Source organism: Tyto alba, unplaced genomic scaffold (genome assembly GCF_018691265.1).
Source record: "Tyto alba isolate M040663 unplaced genomic scaffold, T.alba_DEE_v4.0 Super-Scaffold_45, whole genome shotgun sequence".
Lineage (NCBI taxonomy): Eukaryota > Metazoa > Chordata > Aves > Strigiformes > Tytonidae > Tyto > Tyto alba.
In genome coordinates, this window is record NW_024881321.1 from 1564030 (window position 1) to 1584316 (window position 20287).

Here is a 20287-nt window from a genome sequence, read left to right on the forward strand (position 1 = left end):
GCTCATACGTATGTTGTTCTGCATACGCAGAAGAAAAGACTTCAGCTCACACTTCATAGGATGTGATTAGCCTGCGAGATTGAATCCAAGCATGCAAATGGATGAGCTAATAATAAAAGGCGTTACAGATCAGTCAGTAGGACTCTTCAGTGTAACAACCCTTAAATATGAAACATAGGTCTGTCAAACTTCAGTGATTGTGGAGGAATCACAAATTTGGATACTAAAGACTCGTACAGTTAGGCTGCAGAAATCTTGTTGAAGATTCACATATATATTTTATCATCGTTAGATATTTTTCTTCAGTTTTTACAAACTAAGAAAAAATGCAGTCATTGCAAGCTTAATTTTACAACACATTGGGCATTCATGAAAGACCTGAAGTAAAACACTCAAAAGCCAATATGTTAGCCATGCTCGTCAAAAGTCAAGATTCTCTTCATACCTTAAAATCTAAATGTTACAAAGTGATTCCCCAGAGCCTCCATTTAGAGACTGAAATTATCCTCTCAATATTTCAAAGTATAAAACTCAAAATGAGTAAATACATATTTTAAAATGTGAGAAATCTCAAGCTAACATGTCAGAGATGTCTATACAGAAACGTAATACTTGGCATATAATATGTTATGATACCACATATCATACCACCTCTTAGTCTGACAGCAAAAGAAACGTAAGAATAAATTCTTGCGTGTATTTGTTACTTTTATAAGAATACCTGTCCCAAGTGGAGTGTCCTTTAGAGGTTTGACAGGGATAAAGAGGTTTATTAAAGCATCACATTAGTAAATACTAGAATATAACTAGTAAAGGTATGGATTAGCATTTCTTGACTTTTTACTATGACAGGTATTCACCGATAATCTTGAGATTACTAGAGCCAACAGTTATTGAAATATAACCAGACTAACCCCTGAAACTATAGTCGTAAATGCCTCAGACCTCAAGAGGGTTTAGTTTCCTAAATTGTTTCATTAGATACACTGGATTACTAAAGAGTCAAAATTAATACTTGTCTTCCCCAAACATTGTCTGGATTTTGGACGGTTTGCCATCTAGTGATATTCTAAAGGAACATTTAAAAGGAAAAACAGAACATGAAACAGCTCTTTAAAAGTCTTGTAATCTCAGAACAAAGCACATTATTGACCTATTGATAAAACCAGCATTTACATTAGTATAAAAAAAAAATCCATCACTGTAACGGAAACTTCTCTCCATTCACCCTCTTTAAGAGAACATTAACAACAATTAATGACAATACAGACCAGTTAACACGGATCGTGGTTCTTACCCTGGTAACTTTTCACTAGTGTCATCTTGTTGTAATCTTCTGACAAAATGAATTCCTGAAAGAAGGGAAAGAAAAAAGGGAAGAAACAGTGCTTAGAGATGTAAAGTGTTTAAAGAGTGTTTTCATTTGAATTCATTACCAAGGTAAGCTCTCCCTTTTTTGCACCCACGGCCCTGTCTATACTTTTTCTAATTTTGAGTACCGCCATCTAAAAAACTAAGTTATTTCACCTTTTAAAGTTGCCTAAGAAACTACAGCAAGAGTGCTTCTGAACAGAATGGTGGAGATAAAAGGGCTATTATAAAAAGAAGTCATAAAAGCTGACAGAAGTGTCTGGCTGTGATCAGAGGTACGACAAAATGAGACCTGAGATCCCATATGCAGCAAACACTGCTCACAACTGTCTGGGCAGAAACCCGTATGTGCACAACAGTGATGTGTGCGCACACGTGGATGTATTTATACACCACACCCCAAATTGAACACTCGGGAAACAATATAAATATGTAAGAGCCCCTTGAAGTTGCTCAGTCCAAACTAAAGCCCAATAATCCACGATGGGAGTACACGTCAGGTTTCTGTTCAAAAGCCCCTCAGTGTTTCAGACAAACAAAACCCCAAACCTTATTCCCCCTTGATTTTATCCTGCTACTGGCTGATATTTATTCTGGTGTCTCAGCAGCAGGATTTCTTGCTTCGCTACTGCTTTGTTGTGACTAACTAGCAGTCGATGGTGGGATGGAGGGTGGCTTAGCACAGGCTGCGGCTGCCCGGGGAGAGATTCGGGGTGTGACCCAGCCGGGCTCCCTCCTGTGCCCAGGGACCAGCACACTTAGGGGGCCTGGCTCTGCAGTCCCGCTGCCTCGGTGCTGCTGTTGAACTGCCAATACGGCTTTGGCACGAGGAGGTGATGAAAACAGGGAGCCAAGAGCCTGCACAGCAGCCTCGGCTCCTGGAAAATCCCCGTGCGGTTAAACTGACTGAGCACCTGGCTGTCCCTGCCCGCTGGTTTTGAAAAGCGGGGTTGCTCAAAGCTGGGGAAACTGAGTGGCCACAACAAAACCCCTGCAACAACTCTCTAGAGGAAACACCCGGGCAGAGTAGGCTTCTGTGGCAGCACCGCGTGAAGAAAGCCAACCATACCCTGGGCTGCATGGAGAAGTGTGGCCAGCAGGTCGAGGGAGGGGATTCTCCTCAGTACTGTGCCCACCTCCGGGGCCCCAAACGTAACAAGCACATGGACCTGTTGAACCGAGTCCACAGGAGGGTCATGAAGATGAACACAGGACCGGAGCAGCTCCCCTGGGGGGCCGGGCTGAGAGAGTTGGGGGGGGTCAGCCTGGAGAAGAGAAGGCTCCGGGGAGACCTTATAGCAGCCTTCCAGTACCTAAAGGGGGTCTGCAAGAAAGCTGGAGGGGGACTTTTTACAAGGGCATGTAGCGATAAGACAAGGGGTAACAACTTTAAACTTTTAAATTTAGATGAGATATAAGGCAGAAATCCTTCCCTGGGCAGGGGGTGAGGTGCTGGCCCAGGGTGCCCAGAGCAGCTGTGGGTGCCCCCTCCCTGGAAGGGTTCAAGGCCAGGTTGGACGGGGCTGGGAGCCCCCTGGGCTGGGGGAAGGGGGCCCTGCCCGGGGCAGGGGGGCTGGGACTGGGTGATCTTTAAATTCCCTTCCAACCCAAACTGTTCTATGATCCTGTGAAATGCCAAGGAAACTTAGTGTCATAGACAACGTTGGCAAACTACCAAAAGGGTATTGGCAGCGTAAGAACAGACTCAAAGTAGATCACAGAGTTGATGTCTTTCGAGAGAATTAGCTTTCAAACTGCTGTCAGGTACCTACATGCGTATGCAATGTACTCAGAGAAACACAAAGAGAAACCACGGAGTGTAAAACCACATCATATTAATAATTTACAGCAAACTACATGAATTCCCTGAGCTTATCTACCTAGGGGACAGAAGTGAAACCTAACTCATGTAATCTGAAATAGGGTGGGGGAAAAAAAAAAAAAAAAAGAAATATTACAGACACAAGATAAGCTAAATTTTAAAGCATACATTTGTGAAATGTTCATGTATAAGAATTGCCAAAAGCATTCTGCAACAGTAGGGAAGACTGGACTTCAGGAGTCTACATACTGTACTGAAGGCAAACCAAACATTTAGCGCAAAAGAGAATGAGAGGACATTCTAACTACCAAAAAGCCAGTATTTACCCACAGTTTCCAAAATGGAATTAAAAGATAAGTCACTCTACATTTTCTGTGGGGTCACTGTAGGTAATCTGCATGGCTTTCCAGAGCCAGGATTACCCTAACACATCATATCTACTGCTTGGCACCAAGGTGGAGAGGCTACAACTGGGCAACACCTGTAGATCCCAACTTCCAGAAAAACAGCTGTGAGTGATTTGAGGCAGCTTTGTGTTTTGCTGCTTCCAGGTTTCTGTTCATCAGTTAGTTATAAATATGTTCTCTTGAATTGCTCTACTTCATCTTCCTTTCCTTAATCTGCTTCCACCTCCCATTAGCTTTCCCCAGCATATGAGGATTACAGTGGGGAGTGTTATTTAAACAGCAGTAACAAATCAATTAAGTCAGCTGGGTATCTGTACCAGGGTCACCTTAACTCTACAAATCCCAGAACATTAAAAATCTGCTATACCTCCCTGGCTCCTTACAGGGGAAGTGGTTTTCATTAACCATTTCCTGAAGAATACTAAACCACCACATGAAACGCTTTACTACAAAGCCTGCTTGAAGCAAGACCCTTTGCTGTGAATGTTAACTTTCTGCTGTCGCTACCTAAAGAGAAACGGCTTCAATTGCTACAACACATGGTAGGAAAATACGTCTGCCTTTCCCACCAATTTGGCTGTCCCCAACTTTGACTGTGGTGGCACACAGACGCTGGTGACTTCAGGTGGGATGAAGGGCATGGTTTGCATTCTCATTTTTTGTCTCGATCAATTTGATGTGGCCATTCTGTTTTGTGATCTGAACAGCCCCACACTTTCAGTGGAAGGCCGAAAAGGCTTTTGAGTCTGTCCATATATACAGTGAATGAAACACAACTGCAGTTTGTAAGGTTTACCCAAGTATTGATTAGCTCTGTAGGCTTTAATACAAACCACAGCTATGTACTACTAATACACCACTCCATCCAAAGAGATAAACAAATACAAGATAAATACAGTTCCAATTAACCTGAATAATTTTTTTTTTCCTCTTTCTCCTCCCCCCCCCAAAAAAAAAAAGATTTCTTGCTTCTCATTTTCTTCTTTGAAACTTTTGATGCATTTGAAATTTCTGATGCATTTTCTTGGTTTGCATTTTCTAATCTTTCTCCAGGTCTTTTACTCCCTGCTCCCCTTTACACTACCCTTTACATGTGTTCTTCTATTGCACTCATTCCTCTCTCCCTCTCAAGGCCAAATGCATTAGTTGCGTCAATAGACAGGTATTTTAGCACAGGGCACCTTGCTCAAGAAATTCATGCCCTACTGCACATACATTGTGTCATTTGCACTACAAAAACACTGACTACATCTCTTTAACATTGTAACAGCAGAAACGGGCTTTTTATCCCTCCATATGTAGATGTTTTGCTTCTCTCAGAGCTGCTGATGCTTAGTTCTCGTTAGGCAGCTTTTTGGCTCTTCTTAATGAGCTAGAAATGCTGGGGTCACCCACAGCTCAGTCAGTGCTCGTTAACAGGACAGAGAAAGATTTCTGAGTCCTGTGTGAGCCCTTTTGCACAGGAGGGGCTGGGGTATATCAGAGCACTCAGGATGGCAAAACCAAACCCCCTCCTTGCAGGGATTAAAACATTTCTTCTTGCAAGATCGCTCTTTGCTCTTCAGAGCTTTTTGGGGGGGGCTACTTTAGTACCTTGTTTACCATACCAAAAATGTTAGTGATCAGTCTTGGCTGTTTCAGTAAGCTTATTATTACAATAGTGACTTGGTACCATGAAAGCCTTCTCAAAGCAGAAAGGAGAATTCCTGAGCATCTGAAAAGACAGTCCAATCCAGTGCCCGCTGTTGTACAAAGACTCTCAACTATACCTTCACGGAGAACACCTCCTTCACACTGAAACATATATACCCACCAGAAACTTCTCTAGAGCCTCAAACCTCTGTGAATCCTCACCCTTGAAAATATTATCAGCATCCTGTTTCAAATGACTCTTGTTAAGGCAAACAAAACTCTTACTCAGGTGTGTGCCATTTCAGAGCCCTTGGCCGCAGGGCTGGCTGACGTGGCCCAGGGTCCAAGGAAGACTCATGCCTTTCCAGAGCTGCAGGTGGATGCCGACTGATGTATCCCAAAGTAGCACGAGACCTCTGCTTAGGCAACTCATTCAACTTCTGAGCGTTAATAATCTTTATATATTAGCTATGTGTAACCCATTCACAGCCTCGTTCCCAGTCTGTACTCTGACGGAAGATATGCCATTTTGACAGCACAAGGTGACTCCCCTTAAAGGCTTGACTTCATCCTGTTAGCCAGCGATGGACAGTACTCTCACATCTTCCAGAGAACAACAAAGCTGCCTCAGAAACAGAAGAGAATAAAGACTCTTACATCTACTGTCAGACCCTATCTGGATGTCTGTTGCAAAGCTCTATAAAACGATCACAGTGTTTTCACTTTATAAAGTACGGCTGGGAGATAGCAGGAACTATCATCTAGTTTTCTTGAAGGAAAAAATAGTAAACTTCCCACAGTGGCAGAAAGGAAAGGGAGACATCAGCAGGTCGAGCCTGACTCAGGCTCCGGTATTCAAAGTGCTGTTTATGGCCAAACTTGTAGAAACCTGCAAGATCAGATGACGTGGAAGATGAATTTATCTGAACAAGTACCATCCCCAAAGTAGAATTCTGAAGGGGTTATTCTGGTCCCCTGTTGTCCTCGTGGCCCTGCTTGAAGTATGTACCAGCCTCATCTGGACACAAGCATGGTCAGCAAAAAAAAATCCATTTCATTCAGCTTCAGCTACCTAAAAACTAAATCCCTCGTTTAAATCTCCCCAGAAATGGGGACAGAGATTTATGCCATTCTAAAACAGTTTCTAGGGTAAGTAACATGGGTGTCTCCAAAGGCAATTTACCTCTCCTCTACTGGCTGCAGAACCTAATGGTGAATTTTGTCTAGGAAGCTAACTTTTAGATGGATGAAGAAATTCAGTAAGGAGTCTCATCTTGCTGTGAAAGTCTCCTGTCTATTGCAAATCATAGACTTTTCCTCTGTTTCTTTTTGTTGTGGCATCTTGAGAGACTTGCACTCATTAAAGTATGTTTTTCTCCACTTCAGAGCCAAGGAATTTATGACCACGATAAAGTCTTTTGACTTCCAAAAGGGATCTCAGGCAGTCCCTAAGACAAAGTAACAGAAATACCACTTCTTTTCAAAAAAGGTTTGCAAAGATTTAAAAAAAGTAATTTTTTTTTTTTTAATTTCCCCACACACACACACTTTTTTTTCACTTTAGGTACTTCAAGCAAGATGCTAAATAATATTTTGCTCAAGAGAATGGTCTACTGTGCTGCACAAATGTTTTTACAGCCTTCATGTCGGGAAGTTACAAAAGGCTGAAAGCAATCTCTTCATCTCTGTAGAAGCAAAAATTGTCGCCCTGTTTCACAAGGAAAGGTGGCCATACAAGCTCACCTCCTGGGGGCTTTGCTAGAACATCTTCTCTGTGACAGTAGCATTGTTGCCCATCCTTCTCAAAATGCACCATACACATTTCTGAGGCTTATAACCAAAACCCATACAGTTTACAAACATTTCATGTAAAAATAAAAAAAGGCAGTTCTACTTTCTCATCCCCATTTACATCAGGAAGTAACAGCAGTACTTCCCTGCACTGCAAAAAGATTAGTTTGAAATGATGAGGCACTCTCATGAGCATTATATCAGTTTACAGCTCTTGCCAGGAGTCCTTTTCCTCTACACAGTCAAAGTAAAGATACAAAATGATTTTAAGCATTTTTTTTTTGGTCCTGCACCCAGCGTACACAAGGGTGCTGGGTGTTACCAAAAGTGCTAACACGGAATAGCTGATGATTTTCCAAATATTTCAAGCTGTTCAAGTACGTTGCCTGTACTTTCCCTGTGAGTGCCACGCAATTAAGGGCACTAAGATCACCTGGTTGCAGTTAAGTTCTTGTTATTTTGTGGTCAGTGTGCCCTGCCTGTATAGTCCTGTGCTAAATTGAGCATCATGGCTGTGCCCAGGAAGCAAAATTTATCCTTTCCTCCAGAGGGTGGCTGTAACCCACTTTCAAGTACCTGGAGATTTTCTCTAACACTCCAGTATTGTTGGGACTTACAATATGGGGTTAGCCTTGCTCTTCTTCTATTCCCACGTCCACCACTTCTTGTAGCACGTTACAGTTGTAGCTTCTCTTACAAGCCTTAGGTTTGCTACAGAGGGAAACATTTCATCACCTGTGGAAGTTTGTGGAGGGAGTTTTCGGCACAGTCCTCTACCACACAACTGCCTGCAGCTACAGGGGGCTAAATCAAGCAACACAGACAAGCCCTTCCCTCCTCCTATGGACTTGTATCCAGAAGACTGGGAAAAGCAAACCCCTTCTTAGCAACAAACAGAATCTGCCTGAGACATGGCAGATCTGTACCTGCAAGTACCTGAAGTCACATGCTGGTTTATCACCTGCATATCACATTTACCTGCTTTAGCTTCAGAATGGAAAATATTTGACTCTATTCAGACTCAAGCACCTTCTGACTCTTCGAGGCAAAATGCCCCGAAGACAAAAGACACATCACTTCCATCATGCCAGGGTATTTAAATGACTTATTTACAGTCCCCTTCACATTCCTCAAAGGCCTGGTGGAAACAAAAGTGCCTAGTAGGACTGGCAAATTACAGCTATTTCAGAGAGTGGGAAGGAGGGAATTTCAGAGGTGCAGGGAATTCTCTGGCAGCTGTCCCATCTCCTAGATACAAAAGCAGAAATCTCCTACAGGCCCCAAAAAATAAAAAAAAAAAAATCTCTGCTACTAGCCCTTAATAGCTGTATAGGTCAAAACCTTCACATCTTTGATACAGCTAACAGGCAACAGCTAAAAGGGTCACACACCCTTTCTCAAATACCATCTTGGCTTTAGGGCAGACAACTGCCCTTAAGTCAATCTGCAAACATTCAGCTATAAAATCCACGAAGCTGAGACAACAGCAGTAAAAATCTGGAACGATGGCAAAATGATCTTAAACTGGAAGAGGAGTCTATTGATGAGGCATAGGTGAAAAACACCTCTCTGACCCATGACTGTTCCACAGTGATACACCTCTTTACTCATCATTCCACAAGAAAATCCCAAGGAATTAAGGTCAACTGCTACCTTCTGTCCCAGATCTGAAAGACAGACTCTTGTTTTAATACCCTGTTGGCTTTTTACACACACATATCTCCGATGTTAATGAACCAAATCTTTCAGCAAGAGCACTGCCAGTTAGGAGCAACTTCTCTGAAGGAAGCAAGATGTAAACAAAATCTGAACCCTGAAGTTTGGAAAAGCAGCTAGGTACGGAGCAGAAATCCACCTTCTGCCTCTCAGAAAATGATTTGTCCCCCCTTAATTGCTGCTTTCAGAAAACTTTGGTATGGTATGATTAACAAGGCACTCAAATTTAATAAAACAACAGCTGGTTTTCTGCATTGTTATTTTTTAAGATATATGCGAATTAAGACAGTTTGTTGAGTTGCCTAATAAATATTGGAAACCCCACTCAATCTTTTTGTGGCAGTTGATATGAAATTTGTTATAATCCGCCATTTTCTACACTACAGCTTCAGTTCCACCAGCAGTAACAAACTAGCAAAATATCCTAGCAAAAATATCCTCGCCACAACATCACACATATACTTCTCAAAAGGGAAGCATTTCAACTAGAAATCTTTGGATGTACTTACTGAGATTGTACCATTGTCTAGACCTATGGACAGCCTTCTGGTTTCCGGGTTAAAAGACATGCATGAACATGGAGCTGAAAAAAATGAACATGTTGATGAAGTTAACAAAACTGTGATTCTCATTTTCTTGAAGTTCTGGAAAGCCTAAAACTAGCTAACATGCTTTATGCTGCTGTTCAGCATTTTGCCCCTTCCAATAGACAAGTGTTTAAAAAAAAAAAAAGAAAATAGTGTTCTTGCAATTCATTCAACCCTATCCTATTACGACATGGAACAGTGGCTATTTCTTGCTCCTTCATTTTTTCTTACTAGTTATCTGAAAACAGGCATGTCACACAAGAGCAGTGGTGGTGCTTTGATATAAGAGTCACCTGACATTTCAGTCTGAATCTGAGAGATTACTTATCTGAATAATTGAGGTTTTTACATTTGCCTGAACTATAATGACAATAAAATGAAATACTGTATTATGTCGGAGGCTTGCATCCTATACCTGCAGTAAGAAAGGTAACCTGTATGAATCACCATATCAGTCAATATTAAAGACTCTGGGTCCAATTGTCCCCTACTCCAGTTTCACCACAGACAACGCTATGACAGTATCACATACTATGCCCAAAATGAAAGACTATCAAAAACTAGCCATTGTTTTATTATATCAATATTACTCTAATAAACATCAGGATGTACTCTTAAATTGCACACAAGTCGGTCACACTATGGTCCCTCAAGGATCTGGAGGGGATCACATCAAGGGTAAAACCACAATTTTCTTGCAAGAATTCAAGAACCACACTTGGTTCAACTGAGAAATTGTGAGGTTGTATTCAGAAGTCTGGTACTGTTTTTACCGTTCCACACAGCAGCTTGTAGCTGGGACAAAACCTTCAGGAATTATTTTTCAGCAGCAATTACCAACTGCATCTAGATGCAGGCATTCTTGCTCCTTCGATAGTGATGAGTGGTTTTTTAAACCATATTCCTGTGATAAATATAGAGTACAGTCCGATGTGCTTTTAGTTCTGCTTTTTCCCCCCCCCCTCTCGGTTTCTACTCTTCATTGTGATTACTGACTGTTTTGGTTACTAACAAGCTTGGAGTCTTCTCTTTTGCAGTACTGTATATCTGGCATATTCTCAATTTGTGTAATGTCTCACCTAGGACTAAACAGTCCATAGCTCAGCAAACTATCCTTGATAGTTTAGCTGCCAGCAACGCTATAAAGAAGAGGAGAGTCTGTGCTGACTGTTTAACAAAACTTGTTCTCCCTGCAGTATTGACTAACCCCTTGAAACACTTCCTAAAGGACAACCAACCACAAGCAGAAAGCCTACCAGATCCACATCCAGGCAGGCACCTTGATTTATTTCTTTCCTGGAAGGGTTGACTGAATTAAATCAAAGAAAATACTTCAGTTCAAGGAAACTGCCAGAAAGGAAATACAAATTAAGTCTACTAACAGTGACAAAATTGTTCCTTCCCATACCTCTCCCTCAGAACAGGCAAACTTGGATCATCTCTTCGGATGGTGGTGTACTACTACTGTATTGAGGCTTCTAGGATTGTAGGAGAGCAAGGCAGTTGTTGGAAAAAATGGACAGGAGAAAAAAAAAAAAAAAAGGCACTTCTAAGCAGAATAAACATAAAATCCTTTTAAAAGTACTAACATAAAATCCTTTTAAAAGTACTTAATGCCAGAACAGGCATATTCTACATATCAGCTTTCAAACACTGTGCATACATTGAAAGAGCTATTAGTAACTCTGAAGGCAATAAACAGCTCGCAGAGGAAGTCTCAGGTAAATTAGCTATTTGAAGTCTGTTTTCCCAAATAGCCTGAAACACTTCATACACAAAAGGTGCAAGCAACTGCTTGACACTGACTGATGACAAAAAAAAAAGTCACTTCTAAATTCCAGACCTGTGTGTACACAGTCCTAGCAGTATATTTATTTTGCTATAATCATTTTCCTAAGGGGATTCTTCAGTAACACTTGCTCTTGGAAAAATCATTATGTCAGCACTAAAATTACATCCACACTAGTTACACTAATGTAGTTAAATTGATGCCAGTAGTAACATGACTGCAGCAGCTTACGCTTTAGTGAAAATAAGATGACATTCAGATACTTAAGCACTTAGGCTCATTAAGAAGTGGGGAAGACAAAAAAAAAAAAAAACAAACCCCAAACAAAACAAAACCCTCATCCAAACCCTAAGATTCCAAAGTATTTAATGATTCTTTACAAAATAATAGCCAGGAAAAATAACAGCACTCTGAAGGCCCTCTACTTTAGTAAGTAGCTATAATTTGGATTTCAGACTGGAAAAAGATTGATCTGAACTACTACAGAGGACAGGCAGGATATTCCTGATGAAGAAGTCCGGCTATAGTCTTTATCTTAAATACAGGGCAAATACACTCTGATTTTAGCCTTTGGAAAATGAATCCTGGAGGAAAATCCCAATTACCTACTTCATGCTCTCAACAGTGTGTCACCTCTATTAGAGGCTGACTGAAGTAGAAGAGAAATACAAACTTTGTACCTGCAGTTTCAGGGAGCTCCCTTCGAAGTGCCCCGAAGTGGCACAGTTTAAGACCGAAGGAGTACCTTTTGCTTTGAGGTTTTTTTACCCTCCTGTTCAAAGCAAAGTGTTAGCCATGAAATCCATCCTAAGACAGACAGTGTATTATCTGCCTTAGAGACTGGATATTCCAGTGTTCCTCACTACAATAAATCCTTTACTCTGTTCCACATCTGTGGTTGGTTGGGTTTTGGTATTTTTGTATGGGCTTTTTTTTTTTTTTTTTTGTGTGTGTGTATATGTGTTTTGTTGTTGCATTTTTGTTTGGGGTTTTTTTTGTTTGTTTGTTTTAGTTTTTTTGGCAAACCCTACTTCCCTTGACTACAATTCTCTTTCGTAAGTTTGTGTCTACTAAGTTGTTTCTTTCTTTTCTGTACAGACCCTGCCCAGAAGTCCCATATCTAACCATGGTTATGCAGCTGTAATCTGTGTTACACACGTGTAACCAAGGGTACACGTCTAACCATGTAAAGGGTTAAGATGTTCATCAGAGGTCTATTAATACAGTTATTGAGACAATGCTGGCGTGAATGAGACAAGTTAGCCAGGTTTCCAGCTTACCCAATTTGCCTTACTGACAATACAGCAGTGTGTGTAACACCCACAGCTCACTCTTTCTCATGGACTAGAGGAAATGATAAAAAACGCGGCTACCATGTAGTCCGGAATTTTCTAACCACAGAAACACCCATAGGCAGGGGCATAAGATTTTGCAGCTGGGGTAACCCCACCTCTGAACAGCAGCAAGTGTTCTCACTCCAGAGACCTACAGTCCGGATGTTTTTTTCCAGGAATTGACTGGGTTTCACACTCAAAATGCGCTGGTGTCCCTGCTTACATGCAGAGCTTGACCAAAGCACATGGCTGACTCGGCCCAGCTCCTCATCCTCCTCATCCCCCTGAGTGCTCAGGGCACAAACTGTTATTAAGGCTACCTGATATCAAGTCATAAAATAGCGTAGGTCACGCACCACCAAAGTAAAGAGTTGTGCTAAGGGCATATCTAGGTGGAACCTCCACTCGCAGCTTGCCAAGCAGCACGAAGGCACCCTTGTGCCTACTACATTTTTACACAGACAACCTCTGGGCAGTTGTTGTTCTCTAAACAACAAAAAACTGTATGGACCTAAAGTGGGGGACCATCAAAAAGGTGATTCCACACAGAAACAGACAAAATAGCAATTTCCAGTCAAGTGTAGACTTGTTCAGAGGCTGACTCAGAGCCCTTCCTACCATTTCCAAGCTTAAAGCCACGGCTGATAACAATGTCATTGGCATTGTTCCAGTCGTTAACTATACCAAATCATTCTTGAAATTGGTGAATAACGCAGCGTAATTTTAATATCCCATAGCTCCAAAGCTTACCAGCCTTCCAAGTGAAGGAGCAGTGTCAGGTGTTCAGATTTACAAAGGCGCTTTAAAATAGTCTCCTTTGAGTGGATCTGGATCTACTCCACCATTTCCAGTGAGGCTGTTACTACTGGCAATAATGCAGCCTTACTAACACCAGAGGAGGACCTAACAAGCCTTTAAAATGCAAATGTATGCAAAATCACCATATGGAAAAAGAGAAGTATCAGTGCCAAACTGCTAGAATAGCCATTTCATAACAGTTTGACTGGGGAAAGCAAATCTCTTAGGACAGCTCAAGGGAACTCAGGCCACTGCTAGTGATCATGACAGAACTCCACAGACAGCCACATCATTATCTGGTTTCCAGTACCTTTTTGTGCAAATTCTTGAGCTGAAAACACTTTGGAGGCTTCACGTATTCTTATGAGCTAGTCCATCATCAAAGGAAGAAGAGAGATTCTGCTCTCCACCAGCTGAATGCTTTCTTAGAGAAGGCAGGGCCACTCTAAGGTCTCAAGTTGATGTTGTTGTGGTACTAAAACTTGTATCTATTAAATATTTTACTTATCATGGAGACAAATATCTCTTCCAAACCTAGCTATCTTAGCTTATAATAATTCTTTCTCCAGGCAGTAAGGATACCTCGCTGTGACTTGATCAATGCTCCCCAAACTGTGAGTTTAAGATCAGCTTCCTCAACTTTCCAAAGACAGGCTAATCCAGCACATCTGAGGCTGACTGAGGAGCATCGGCGTACCTTTGCTGCTGGTGACCTGCAGAGTTATACTCCTGCACTCAACACAGGGGTTACGACAGACACCCCGGGGGCTGTGATTTCTTCAACTGTCTCTTGGAACAAAGGACATTGATCTGCAGGTTGTTTTAAAACACCAACGCTCTCTTTGGGAGAGGAGACATACAGCAGATCACACTGGAGGGATCCATCAGGGAGATCTGGTTTTGCGTGTTTCATTGCAGGGGTAAAATGATTCTGCTTCTCCACTGGAAGAACTGCCTTCCCTGTCTAGTATCCTCTCTATCATATTAGCTGATGCAGGATATTAAGTTCTTACCATATAAAACCATTTACCATTGTGCTCTAATGGACTGAGCACATGCAGTAGGAAGGGCAGAGTGATTTATACTGGAGTCTCACAAAGCTTTATGGGCTCCATTAGCGGCTGAATGCAAGACTACTTTTTGAGCTCCCACATTTTTTAATCTATATTTGCATTAAACGCTCACCCCTTGCCAGCACATTTGTATCCTTCTGCTGCTGCTGCCTCTCAGAAGCATTAGTGTGCAACTTGGTAAAGATTCACAGAATCCAAGAGGACTGTTCAAGTATAATATTTCACATGGAGTGGTGAGCTTACAAATGGTCATAAACATGAAGCTTCATCAAAACTAGAAAAGCCATTTTACAAATACACAGTAGATAGCAAACATTTCCTTATACTTACATGGCATTGCATGGTATATACTGGGCCAGTACTGCCCACTGTCTCTCTTCAGCCAGACACGAACTGTTCTACAAAAGAAAACACACACGTGAGGAAAAAATTAAAAAGTAACAACGAATGAAAACAAAGTAGTGATGATGAATGCACAAAACCTTCTTCAAACTTAAAGCATTTTGCTGAGAGGGAAAATAAACATGCAAACTCCTACAGCAGTCTTCTATATCAGCCTCAGATTAACCTCTGTAAGGTGATGAGGGCAGCCCATCCCTTGGTTCCATGTAGTACTCAACATCTCGGCTGAACACATCACAACAGTATTTGGAAACTGCTATGGCTTTTTGCCGGCCTGGAACGCTGCTGTTCATTAGCCCAGGGATGTACTCTTGTATCAGCCCACCCAGTCCCCTGCAGAAACCTTCTCCCTGATCTCAGGGTCCATCTGCTGCCCGTTGTTTCATTGTTCTGCTTCAGGAAACCCCCTAAGCAAAGGAATGAGGTTCTGAGACTTTCAGTTCCTATTTTCTAAGAGTATGTCCCTTTGTGCCAACAACGAGCTCTTCAATTTCAGGACCTTCCCCTCTTCTCAGTGTACTCTGAGTGCTATCAGATGCCCACTGAGCACCGGGCTGATGAAGCCAAACTCTCATCCTTCTCTGCAGAGGATGATCGAGGGGACAGGCAGACTTGCCGTCCTCCTCTGTGCCATCAGTTTGGAGTCGCCGTCCTTGAACAGAGGCACCTACAACCACACAGTGCTCCAGGCCTCCCCACAAACATGTCAGCAGTTTCTTCTCTCCTAGAAGACCTTCCTAGTGTATCTCAGGATTCCTTTTGCTTTCTCATAATCGTATTATGTTGGCAGCTCCCCCTCTCTCAATCCATGCCCTTCACACACTGGAGACACTTGTTGCTTGTTTCCTGAGCCGTGGATCTAGACTGATGTACTGTCTGGGTCATTAAATATTCATTGTTTCAGTACACATTATCATTTGCTTGTTTTGGTCCAATCTTTGAAGCCTCTTTCTAGTTGAAACTCTCTCTTAACTTCAGTTCATCAGCTAATTTCATCAAAACATACCTAGCAACAATGTCACCAGTTAAAGCAGCAGGCAACCAGTCATCTCCTGCTTGGTTTGTTCCTTCACAGCCCACTGTCATTTCAGTTACAGCCAACTGTTACCTGCCCTACTCTTCCACAAATCCTTATCATCTCCAATTTCAACTAGTAAGCTCTTCCATAATACTGCAGTCCATGTTTTACTGACGTACACCAAATACATTAGCCTCCTCGGGAAAATTTAGTTATCCAAGAGAGCATTATGTTAGTGTAGCACACTAACCCGCCACCCACTTCTATTTAGTCTTTTCCACCAAAGTTAGTATGCAATAGAAGATGCAAGAGGGATCTAAAAGAGTATTGTTAAACATAAACCTTATTTTCCTGTAACAAATCTATAACTTGCACTTGATAGTATTAAGGAAAAAAAAAAAAAAAACACCACCATAAAACCACAACGAAACAAAACCAAGCAAACAAGCAAAACAACAACAACAACCCCAAAAAAAGAAAAAATGCCAAACAAAAAACAAGCAAGAATGGCTTTTTCCAGTCCACAAAACACGTAGAAATACAGCTTATGGAGACGACTACACGGTCATTCCTACTGTCACCTCATTTTCATGGAAAAGCAGATTTCAGCCCCTTTTAGCCAGTAAAAGTTTAGAGCAACACAAATACAGCATCACACAATACGTCCAATATAATATAAATTGATCTAAGATATTACATACATAATTTGAGTCTGAACATAGATGCCATGCTATATAATAAAGCAATCCAAGAACTAGTTATCTATCCTGCAAACTTCAAGCTAAGGACTGTATCACTATGTGTTCCCGGATTGCCTACATCCAAAATCAGGTTTCTGCTCATCCTGCCCTGCATCCAAACTCATTTTTCAGCAAAGAATTCAGAGACCTGTGTATTTGGGCACTACACGAGCTGCATCATTTTAGAAATGTCTCATGACTATGCTTTGACACAATATGTCGCTCCAAAAACTAACGTTTCGCTGGGTCAACAAGTCCCATGGTTAGAAAGCTCTCACAAATTGCTCCAAACATAGACGATTTGGTATAACTACCTCCTAAGTCCAACGGCCTTTGTGCCACGAACACATCAGCAGCTCTATAGCAGATCTGAAGCAAAACCACCGATGCCTTTTCAGGGCCAATTCATCAGCTGATAACAACGCTATCGCGTTTTCTATAGCAAGAGGGTCAAATCCTTCCGTCACTTCTCACGGCAGCTAACCGTGTCCAGACCTCAGGGCACGGTTCTGGGAAGATGTCCGTAGCCACAGGGCTGCACACCGGGTTTGGGACAGGGTCCAAAACCTCTGGGTCCAGCCAAAGGGGGTCCCCCTTTGCTAAGAAGGTGGTCACTGTTAATTCTGGAAGCAGATCAGCCGCTCTGCTTTTCCAAACAGGAGAGCTCTTACTAACGTGCTCATCCTCAACAAGTGAAATTATCGTGGGAATGAATGAGCGTGCACAAAAAAAAAAAAAAAATAATGGGATGAAATAACTCAGTATGAAGCAGCCTGGGGAGGTTCACCAATATCCTGTGACCGTATCCGGACCGTACCGGTCTCTACAGTCAGTGTTACCAGTTTTGAAACTCCCAGGCTTCGTTTCTCCTCTCCACTTCGAGGCTCTGACAAATAATAAATGCAGTACAACACCTTACAGATAATTCAGCTCGTTAAAAAAGGGCGATGCACAAGAAAAGATCTTTCAAAAGCTGAAGGAAATAAATCTTATATTTATTTGCAAAAAATGGCAAACAGTTTGGATGGTTTGGCTTGTTTTTGTCATTGATTTTTGAGCTGTATCCTCCGCAGACTTACAAATGAATGTGACAGTTATGTCAACATTAAGACAGTTAGATGAGTGATACTGAAAAAAAATATTTTCTGCTTAAGCTTCAAAAAAAGACCCCAAACCAACAAAAAATCCTGGTGGAGGTTCCTAGTTAAGAGCAAAACTACTTTTACTAGTGTAGGCCTCTTCTGTAGGTATACAGTATGCTAATTTCTTTACATAGTCAAAAAAAATTTACACTCAATGACTAATTCATGCAAAATGAGAAACAAAGCATTCTAAGAATAAAAAGACTAGGAAAAGTTGTTATTTAACTCTAAGGTGTGTTAAAGGGAACGTAACCAGCAAGTCAGTTCATGTAACTCATTACAGAAATACTAATCTCCCAGTAAATTGTTTTAAATGAAGGAAAACAAAAGATCTTGTAAACAATTTATTTTAAAATTAAGGATGATTATTATGCATATGTTTAAAATAAGCATTTAAAAGTTACGTTAAGCATTGTAAAGGAATTCCAATATCTATGTGTAAGCTGATGTAAAAGGGTAAAAATTCATCCTTATGTCAGAAGCTGATGACTCACAATTTTCTTCTCTCAAAACCACTGGATTAGATTAGGCATTTTGTCAAAAGAAGAAAAACTGACCTCAGTTCATTAAACTTTTCTCGGTAACTTTTTCCTCAAAGTAGATTTGGGCTCAAGAACAAACTGTGCCAGCAACTGAACTTGGGAGAAGCCAAATGTTCTTGGAAGAGAGTGTCTGGGTTTTTTTTCAGCTGCAATTCTGTACATTTTTGTATACTTAACACAATACTACCCACTAGACGTGAAGCTCAGAGCTTCTGAAGCTTCTAAAGAACGCAAAGAAAAAGAACATGCATGAATGAAAATAAGTTTTTTTTATGGATATATAGCATGAAGAGTCCTTGCTGGTTGCATGGTTACCGGACTTAAACACAGCACCCACCCAGATCAGGCTCCATTCTTCAACTGCTCTAGAGTGATTCAGTCGGCATCACCATGGAAATGAGTTGCCCCTTCATTTTGTTGCCAGTGAATTGGCTTGGAAAGATTTTCAGAACCTGTCAAATCGATGGATACTCTTCTAGTCTCTTCATAACAGAGATGATATATTTTTTAATGAGACAGGCTACACCGAAATAATTCTGCCATGCAAAACACAGGCTACGTCTTCATCTATTAAGGGGTATGTGAAAAAATGTGTATTTTAAAAGAAAAATTGCTTCTCCCTGTTACGCTCAAGAGTGTGTCTCTCAAGTCCATGTGGTTGTGGTTGTACTGGCAGGTCCCAAACCCACTGCTAGGCTGCGCACACATGCAGGCGGTAGGCTTGATGTGAGCACCTACTGCTCACAGAGGTGAACGGCAGCACGCCCACCGTTACAGAAACTTAATTCAGTCAGCAGTACGTGCCATGGCATCTTCCTTCTGATAAAGACACTTCGCTCATACAAACCCTCGTTTGTGCATCCAGGTTGCAGTGTGCTCCAGGAAAGCCTGCACGATGCTGCTGGGCTGGGTGCAAGATCCTGTACTCAACCCCGAGTCTGGCCTGAGCAGTCACCTCACTGCTGGAAAAAAAATCGGTGTCAATTGGAGCGGTGGAGTTCAGTCTCTCTGACTGGCTCACAGTCTCTTGTCTTCCTTGGTGCCTTGCCATAAATGACAGCAAAAGGCAAATACTGGTGTTGCATACAGTACAGACATATTCGACATGCCTAAGCACTGTCCCAAGATGTTTGCGTGGTGCAATACCGTGAACCCTGTTGCGGGGAGACCCAACACCACCATTACCTCGAGAAACAAGTTACCCCCGTGCCACTCCACTCCTCCAGAAAATCCATAAAACCACCAGCTCTAGTTGTACAATGTGAGTGAAGAAATCCAGTATAGCAGTTTCCCACAACAGATCCCGCGTCTGCTGTTTGAGAACGTTTTCCTTCCTCACTCCTGCCTCTTGAAACATTTTGTCTTCGCTGAGATGCGTTGGTGTAACACGCCGTCGCCTTCGTGCCCCGGGCACGTGTCAGCTCTGTAACAGAGCAGAGGCAACCCTCAACGCGTAGAATTTACTACAATATTTTGTAGCTATTCTTGGGCTTCAGGAAATTGTTCTAAATGGCATTTTAACATACTCTTCATTATTGTTTATACCTTGAACCATATATTGTGGGGTTTTTTGATCTCCTGTCTTGCTGAGGGACAAAGAAGGTGAGCACCAAACCCAGTACAAGGTATGAAATGAGTTTTATTCCTATTTGTAGTGAGAGCAGCTGGTACAGAAATTTTCCTCTATCTACCTTCTGAAGTTGTACCAGGCTCATCCAGAGATCAACGCCTGCCCTGCGTGTATTACCGCTCCTTGGGAAAGGCAGGTAAGTCATCAGTGCAAATGACATTGCGTGGTCAAAAATACAGACAGACATCTCCTGTCAGCTGTCCTAACCACAAAACTAACCTAACAGTTACAGAACAGTTTCCAAACAGGGAAAGGAAGACACTAGACTATTCTGGAAAATTCTTTAAATGCTCATCTAGCTATTTAATTGTCAGAAGAAAGGAAAAGAGATGAGGATAATATTATATCCAGAGTTAGGGCAATCTGTGAGGTTTCAAGCATACCTAATGGAGTATTAGCACATATTCTCATCAGCAAAGTACTGAAGTCTTCTTTAGTGTTGAAACAAAAGTTTAAAAGCTCTGCATGCTCCTAAATATCCAATAATAGACAA

The 20287-nt window shown here is 41.7% G+C and overlaps 1 protein-coding gene across 3 annotated transcripts in view; it reads right to left on the reverse strand.

Moving 5' to 3' along the window:
• The window catches only part of WDFY2 (WD repeat and FYVE domain containing 2), a 69902-nt gene that overhangs the window by 20022 nt on the left and 29593 nt on the right, over positions 1-20287 (reverse strand). For 2 of the 3 annotated variants that reach the window (XR_006166789.1, XM_042806082.1), the window contains exons 2-4: positions 14651-14718; positions 9249-9322; positions 1298-1352 (exon numbers count right to left, since the gene is read on the reverse strand). Coding sequence is in view for 2 of the 3 variants with exons in the window: in XM_042806082.1 (XP_042662016.1) it covers positions 1298-1352; positions 9249-9322; positions 14651-14718 (197 nt within the window). In the remaining variant the exon portion in view is untranslated. Of the gene's footprint in view, positions 1-1297; positions 1353-9248; positions 9323-10734; positions 10805-14650; positions 14719-20287 lie in introns of those variants that run through there. The other variant, XM_042806083.1, reaches the window with a different exon arrangement.